Source organism: Colobus angolensis, unplaced genomic scaffold, assembly GCF_000951035.1.
Source record: "Colobus angolensis palliatus isolate OR3802 unplaced genomic scaffold, Cang.pa_1.0 Scaffold303, whole genome shotgun sequence".
In the NCBI taxonomy this organism is placed as follows: domain Eukaryota; kingdom Metazoa; phylum Chordata; class Mammalia; order Primates; family Cercopithecidae; genus Colobus; species Colobus angolensis.
In genome coordinates this window covers 390,975-399,127 of record NW_012116300.1, presented here as the reverse complement: position 1 = coordinate 399,127, position 8,153 = coordinate 390,975, and the positions used below count along the sequence as shown (strand labels likewise).

General features: G+C 49.1%; 1 protein-coding gene across 1 annotated transcript in view; it reads left to right on the top strand.

Moving 5' to 3' along the window:
* Window positions 1-6,334, top strand: part of CLUAP1 (clusterin associated protein 1) — a 37,611-nt gene extending 31,277 nt beyond the window's left edge. Inside the window, exons 10-13 of the mRNA XM_011950188.1 lie at window positions 739-846; window positions 2,533-2,588; window positions 2,844-2,900; window positions 5,993-6,334. Of these exons, the coding sequence (XP_011805578.1) occupies window positions 739-846; window positions 2,533-2,588; window positions 2,844-2,900; window positions 5,993-6,145 (374 nt within the window). The 3' untranslated portion in view covers window positions 6,146-6,334. The remainder of the gene's footprint in view (window positions 1-738; window positions 847-2,532; window positions 2,589-2,843; window positions 2,901-5,992) is intronic.
* Window positions 6,335-8,153: the final 1,819 nt, after the last annotated feature.

Genomic DNA, 8,153 nt, shown 5'->3' with positions numbered 1-8,153 from the left:
AAAAAAAAAAAAAAAAAAGAAAATTACTTTGGAAAAAATCTGTCTTTGTGATGGGATTTTCCCCAGGGGAGAACATCACATCACCAGTTTTCACTGCCAGTCACTAAGATCATCCTTCTCCTCAGGGCAGCCCCATTCATGCCATTCCTAGCCTGGCCTCCCTGCCTCCAGTCTTGCTGTGTTACCTTATTAGCAGCCTTCACTTCCTCATCTTTGTCACGATCTAGGAACTTGAGTTCTGGTAACGCAGCCTAACATTAGTCAGAGAATGGGTTTTTCCCTGAACTAACCAAGCACTTGACAGCTGGCTATTCAGTTTTTAAATTTTCAGATTTCCTTCAAGGGCTTCAACACAATTAACTTGAAAACTATCTTCCAAAAGTCTTTGCAGAGAATATGTAAAAACTTCACTGCCTGGCACCTGACTTCTGTGCACCCAGGGAGCCATGCAGGTTTTAGAAGGATGGAATTGGAGGCGTTTGTGTCGCTGTTCTGATGACTGTAATAGTGTTTCTAACTAATAATTTTCCTTGCTTTGGAAAATTATTTTTTTAAAAAAAAACAGCACATCATTGTCCACATTAATTCTTCACTAAGCATCTACAGGCAAATCCGGAGAGTCTTATAAAATCTAATGCATCCAAAGAAAGGCTAATGCACGCAAACCTTACTGGGCAGAGCTGTTTAGTTGTGATGATGAAGCCACTCCTTTGTTTTGCCTGCTTGTGTTCCTGCCAGGTAATGATGACTCGGACGTAGACATCCAGGAGGATGACGAATCCGACAGTGAGTTGGAAGAAAGGCGGCTGCCCAAGCCGCGGACAGCCATGGAGGTGCTCATGCAAGGTACCCCCGCATCTTTCGCTGGCCTTCCTCCTTGTGCCCCGTTTCACAGAACACCTGGCCAGGACTGGGGCAGGCTCCTTAGTGTTGAGGCCCACAAGCGCACTGTGAATGGCCCCTGGAAGCAGCTCCTGCTCAGGTTTATCCTGTCCTTTTGTTTATGGCTCTTGAACTGCTCAGTGGTCATGTTTGCTCCTAATATTCTTACTTGTCTGTGATCCCAAGACTGGATGGTTCATATTTATGGCTTGGTATTTCTCACAGAGCCACAAGAACACATTGCCTCTGCCACTCTCAGTGCAATGATATACCTAATAGCCTGAAAATTAATGCAGAAAGGGACTTAAATGAGCATCTCTGCCTTAAAAAAAATGTTCTTCTAATTCCTTTACTTATCAAAAAAGATTCAAGTAACAAAGCTCGGCGCAGTCACACGTGCCTTATTCCCAGCTACTCAGGAGGCTGAGGCCGGGGGATCGTTTGAGCCCCAGAGCTTGGAGCTGTAGTGTGTGATGATTGTGTCTGGGAATAGCCACTACACAGTGGCCTGGCGACATAGAGGGGCTCTTAAAACTAAGTTAAAACATAAAAAGACTCAGGTAACAACATTTGTAGAGCGAATGTGAATCCTGCCCTGGGGTCTTCCTCATGTCCCAGTCCCACCTGGCAGGGCTCATGGCTAGTGGCCAGGGTAGGTGTGTCTTTACACATTAGCTTTCTGTACATATACATATGCACATACATGCACACTCACACACACACATACACACACATGAAGATCACCTGAAAAAAATTTAACCTGAGTGCAGTCAGACGGTATGTATGGTTCTGCAACTTGCTCTTGTTTTTAAAAATTAAATACAATTGGAACTCTTCTTTTGTCAGTAATAGATCTGCCCCCTACTTTTTTTTTTTTTTTTTTGAGACAAAGTCTCGCTCTTGGTCCCCAGGCTGGAGTGCAATGGCATGATCTTGGCTCACTGCAACCTCCGCCTCCTGGAGGGAGCGATTCTCCTATAATCCTGAGTAGCTGGGATTACAGGCCTGCATCACCACACCCAGCTAGTTTTTGTATTTTTAGTAGAGACGGGTTTTCACCATGTTGGCCAGGCTGGTCTGAGGTGATCCGCCCGTCTCGGCCTTCCAAAGTGCTGGGATTACAGGCTTGAGCCATTGCGCCAGGCCATGTCTGCCTATCTTTAGGTTGCATCATTAAAAGTCAAATTCTTAGGTCAAAGGTTCTGTAAATTTTTAATTTAGTACTACAAAATTCTCCTATATTTGCCTTTAAAAACATTTCTTATCTACCACCTGTTAATGTTTGGAGCACTGTTGCTTTTTTTTTTTGAGACAGAGTCTCATTCTGTTGTTCAGACTAGAGTGCAGTGGCACAGTCTCAGCTCACTGCAATCTCTGCCTCATGGTTTCAAGCGAGTCTCCTGCCTCAGCCTCCCAAGTAGCTGAGACTACAGGTGTGAACCACCATACCTGACTAATTTTTTAAAAAAATTTTTGTAGAGATGAGGTTTCATCATGTTGCCCAGGCTGTCCTCAAACTCCTGGCCTCCTGTCTCAGCCTCCCAAAGTACTGGGATTATACGCATGAGTGTCAGAAAACAAATCTTGAATGCTATTTCCTGCTTTATTTTCCAAGGTTTTATGACTTCTTCATGCTTTTGTTATTCTCAGGAAGACCCGGCAAACGCATTGTGGGCACGATGCAAGGTGGAGACTCCGATGACAATGTAAGTCCCCCGCTCCCCTCAGTGGTTCTGTGTGCTCTGGGCTTGGCTGTCCCATAGATGGGAGTGGCTCAGTTGCTGCCAGCAGCCAGGGAGCCGTCTGTGGTCAGTCCAGCCATGCCTCGATACATGGCGAGGTTGGCCTCATGAGGCTCTGGACTCTTCCTTGCTCATGGATGGTTCATTTCTTTTCAAGTGAATGTGCTTGCTCTGCTTTTTTCGCCTTCTCACTGTTCTTTCCATTCTCGCTTTCCAAAGATGGAAGCAGCACCAGCTCTCTTAGGTAAATGCAAGACTTCCAACTCCAAGAAGCAGGTTGGTTTTCTGTTCTGCCTCATGTGTTTGTGGGTGTCTGTCAGCCCTCCCAGGGCCAGCCAGGGGCCTTGCCTAGGAGTGATGCTTCCTCTCTCCTGGGCAAAAAGCCACTCAAAAGGGATCCCGTGGTGACAGCGGGATCACTGAAGGCCCCTATGCTAAAGAGGAGGCACAAGCACCAAGCCTGGAGACGGGGAAAGCTCAGGCTGGCAGTCCTCAGGCCCTGGGCTGTAACCTAGAGATGAAGGAGGACGCAGAGGGCTGGGCTCAGGACCAGCCCTCCTCCCTGCTCTGTGCTGGGGAAGGAATGGTGAAGCAGCACTGTCCCCAGACCAGGCCCCTGGGGTGCCAGGCATGAGGCTGAGATATCAGGCTGCATTGAGCTTTACTGAGTGGATAACTCCCTGGAGCATTTAACCAAAAAGGGAGTCTAGGGGACCTTGGTGGGATCCGGTCATCAGGGCTCTGCTGGCCATTACTCAAGTCTGCGTTCTTTTTTGCATCTCTGGCAGTGCTGTTCAGCCCACACAGCGAAGGGCAACTAGACAGAGACTGACCCCAGGCTGCCTCCATTGGTGGATACACCTGTGTCTGCGGCATGGCACTAGTGGCTGCACAGAGACAGAAACAGGGCCTTGCGTTCTTGCACACAGATTCACACATCCGCAGCCTGTGCTGCTGTGGAATTCACAGTGGGGAGAGGCCGCTCAGGCTTGCCGGCAGGATGCACAGAGATCAGGCCTTGAATTCACAGGGCACGGTCTGTAGAGAAGCAGAGAAAGCAACTAGAAAATAATCTTCTTAACAAGCTCGAGCATGGATGATAAATAGCTTCTCTCTGCCTTGCCCATCCAAGACAGAAGCAGAGGGAGTGTGGCATGGGGATACTGGAGCAGCACCGCCTGTCACTTCTCCAAGGTGTGCCTTCTCTCAGAGCGAATGCATTAGTTGCAGCTGAGCTTTATGCCTGGTACTCACTTGTTTATTTCAAAGAGGCTGTGTCCATGCAGCCCTCCAGGCACAGGGTTCCATCCTTTACGTGTTCAGGCATCCAACACGTGTCTGTTGAGTGCCTGCCACATGCCAGTGCTGTCATGGATTATGGGGAACGCAGCAGGGGGCAGAGACAAGCCCCCGCTTCAGAGACAAGCCCCCAGCAATAATGATGGAGTGGCGGATCCAAGGCTCATGGTGTTAACAGGAGGAATAACAGCTTCAGGGGACAGGGAGTGACAGGGAACAAGGAGGGGGTGGCATCTTCCACAAGCTCAGCAAAGGGCTCTGACGTGGTGGTGTTTGAGCAGGGCCTGAGTGGAGGGAGCGAGTCTGTGGGTTGGCGGCACCTGGGGATGTGGAATGTGCTTCTCACGTTGAGGAGCAGAGGCAGCTGGTGTGACTGTGGGTGAGCGAGAGAGGCAGCAGGGGCCATGCAAAGCCTTGCAGGGTGAGATGAAGACACTGTTTTCTGAGTGTGGTGGGGAGACCCTGGAGAATCGTGAGCCCAGAAAGGTCAAGAGCTGACACCCATTTGAGAGAAGCCGGTTAGGAGGCGCCTGCACCCGTGGAGGTCAGAGATGATGGTGCTTGGCCGAAGGTATGGCAGCAGAGGTGTTGAGAAGTGGTCAGGTCCTGGGTCTGTCTCTAAGAACCGTCAGGTTTTGTGAATTGAGTGGACACAGGCTGTTAGAGAAAGAGAGAAATGAGGGTGCCTCGGCAGGGTCTAATCAGCAGAAAGCAGAGTTTCATTTTCTGAGATGGGGCCAACTTGACAAAGGGGCTTGGAGGACAGATGGAAAGTTTGGTTTTGGACATTCTGAGTGTGACAGCCACATGCTAGGGTTGAGTAGTCGGGTGGAATTTAAGTCTGCAGTTCAATGGCCAGATCTGAGCTAGATATTGAATTTTGGGAGCCACTCTTATTTGGTTGATACCTAAGCCACAAGGATAGATGTGACTGCCTAGGGAGAGCAAGTAGAACGAGAGGAGAGGTGACCCAAGGTCCTGCGTGCACCTGCCCTGCAGAGGTCGGGGCGGAAGGGGCAGGCAGGGAGGCTGGGGGGCGTCAGCAGTGAGGGAGGGGGACCTGGACTAGAGAAGGGGCCTTGGGGGATGGAGAAGATGGGTTTTAAGGATGAAGGGGTGATTCCACAGCTCAAGCAGAATGAGGCCTGAGAATCAATCCTAATCCATTGAATGTTTCTGTCTTGATAGCAGCAGTGCTGGGGTCAGTGGGTGAGAGTCCGGGGGAACTGAAGCATTCGTGAGGGGCAGAGGTGCAGACAGTGAGTTCAACGACTCGCTCAGGAGCTCTGTGTGAGGGGAGAGAGACAGGGCAGAGCAGCTGGAGAGGAAAATGGGATTACGTTTGGGTTTTTTTCCAAGAAGGAAATTACAGCGTTTGTGTGTACCGATGGGAATGATCTAGATAGAGCGACCAGCCATCCTGGTTTACATGGGATGCAGGACTTGCCGTTTGAAAGCTGGGCTGAGTTGGTCACCCTGGATCTGATGAGGAGGGAGAAGGAGTGTCTTTCACTTTACTCCCTTTTTTTTTTTTTTTTTGAGACAGAGTCTTGCTCTGGAGTGCAGTGGTACAATCTCGGCTCACTGCACCTCCGTCTCCCAGGTTCAAGCAGTTCTCTTGCCTCAGCCTTCTGAGTAGCTGGGATTCACTTCACTCCTTATACCCATGCCTATGTTGCTTTCCATCCACAATCTGCAAAAAGCCAAAATAGGCCTCCCTTCCCTCTCTCCAAGCCCCTGTCCTTCTTGCCATCGGTAGGGGAAGTCTCTGGGTCCATTGGCCCTCAGTGCAGATCCAGAGTGCTTCTGAGACACTGTGGGAAAGCCAGCCCCTGCAGCACCACACAGATGCACCTGGAGTTTGGAGGATTCTGGCTGGATGATAAATTCCAGCCAGCAGTACATAGCCTCAGTCCCATCCATATGCCCTCCCACAGCCTGCCTGCCACTCTGCCGGCCTCTTCCTTCACACAGGGATGCTGCTATAGAAAGGGAGACACAGAATCTTAGGACAAGATGTCAGGAATGAGGTGGAACCCCCTGTTGCATCTGCCATTTTTTTCCTATAGGAGGACTCGGAGGAGAGTGAAATTGACATGGAAGATGATGAGGAGGAGGAGGAGGATGATTTGGAAGATGAGAGCATTTCTCTGTCACCAACCAAGCCCAATCGAAGGGTCCGGAAACCTGAACCCCTGGATGAGAGTGACAATGACTTCTGATCCTCTTGCCAAGGGACCCTGGCAGATTAAAACCCTCAGACTTGTAGGTAAATGGGAACTTAGAAGGTTAGGAAGGTAACACCTGTTTTGTTCACTAAGCTGGCTGGACTCATGATTACTGAAGCAATACTTATTTCTGCTTTAGCCTCCTATGTTTGCATTCCATGAAGCTTAAATAAGAATTGAGGCCGAGCGCGGTAGCTCAAGCCTGTAATCCCAGCACTTTGGGAGGCCGAGGTGGGTGGATCACGAGGTCAGGAGATGGAGACCATCCTGGCTAACATGGTGAAACCCCGTCTCTACTAAAAATACAAAAAAATTAGCCAGGCGTGGTGGCAGGTGCCTGTAGTCCCAGCTCCTCGGAAGGCTGAGGCAGGAGAATGGCTTGAACCTGGGAGGCGGAGCTTGCAGTGAGCCAAGATCGTGCCACTGCACTCCAGCCTGGGTGACAGAGCGAGACTCCGCCTCAAAAAAAAAAAAAAAAAAAAAAAAAGATTTGAAGCAAATCCCTAAGATTTTTTTTTCACCTTATTTATCTCCTAAAACTTGAGGAATGCATGTGTTCTTAGTGATTCACATCCACGGGACAAAACCTCAAGGAGAAATAAGAGCTGATGCCACACAAGTCTTGGCTGCTTTTGTTACTATACATTTTCTCCGAGAGTCCAGCAGAGTTGAGGCTAGAACTTGGCACTGGGGATTCATGTTCAGAATCGTAGGGGGACATCTGGCTGTTAATCACTTGCACAGTTGAGAACATTTCCTGTACTTTGGCTTTTAATTCTAGCCCTTATTTCATTTTGTCATCTTTCTTTCTTCTGCATGTTCACAATAGCAAACATTAAATGTATTTTAATAACTACAATTTTCTGAAAGAAGCTTAGCTAAAGTTAAATGAAAACTGGGTTTCCTTGAAGATCAGGCGATAGAGACAGGCTCCAGATGAGGAATCGTCCATTTTCTCTCCCAAGCTGACATTCCTCTGGGAGTCAAGTTCACCTTGGATTACAGCCACCTTCATGGTTCCACGGCTGGTACTAAATTTGGAAACTCTGGTGACCTGAGCTGCCCTCTTGGAGACTCCAGACTCCCAGGGCAATGACAGCCGGGACACTCTCCTTCCCTCCAGCCAGGGTTTCTCTAAAGGAGCTTTGTTTTGTCTAAAGTGTGGCAAGATATAGTGCACAACACAGGGAAAAAGGCAGGTTTCCTGCAGTTCGCTACGTAAGTGTTTCTGTAGGGGAAGGAGCCTACTAAGAAAAAGGTGTTGGTACAGATTCATGTTTCTGACTTAAAAAAACAACAACACAGGATTGAATTAGGTAGAGTAGTAGCACTAGAAGATTTTTTCTGTTGTGAAATTAGAAGTGGAGTTGGTTTTTTTCTTTTTTCTTCTTCTTTTTTTTTTTAATATGAAAAGTACTTAGCTGGACATGGTGGCAAGTGCCCGTGGGCCCAGCTACTCAGGAGGCCAAGGTGGGAGGATCACTTGAGCCCAGGAGTTTTAGACTAGCCTGGACAACTAAGTGAGACTCCATCTCTACAAAAAATTTAACAATTAGCCAGGTGTGGAGGGGCATGCCTGTGGTCCCAGCTATTCAGGAGGCTGAGGCAGGAGAATCACTTGAGACCAGGAGGTCGAGGCTGCAGTGAGCCATGATCGTGCCACTGCACTGCAGCCTGGGTGACAGAGTGAGACCCTATCTTAAAAAAGAAGAAAAAGAAGGCCGGGCGCGGTGGCTCACGCCTGTAATCCCAGCACTTTGGGAGGCCGAGGCAGGCGGATCGTGAGGTTGGGAGATCGAGACCATGCTGGCTAACATGTGAAACCCCGTCTCTACTAAAAATACAAAAAGTTAGCCGGGCGTGATGGCGGGCGCCTGTAGTCTCAGCTACTCGGGAGGCTGAGGCAGGAGAATGCTGTGAACCTGGGAGGCAGAGCTTGCAGTGAGCCGAGATCATGCCACTGCGCTCCAGCCTGGGCGACTGAGCAAGACTCCGTCTCAAA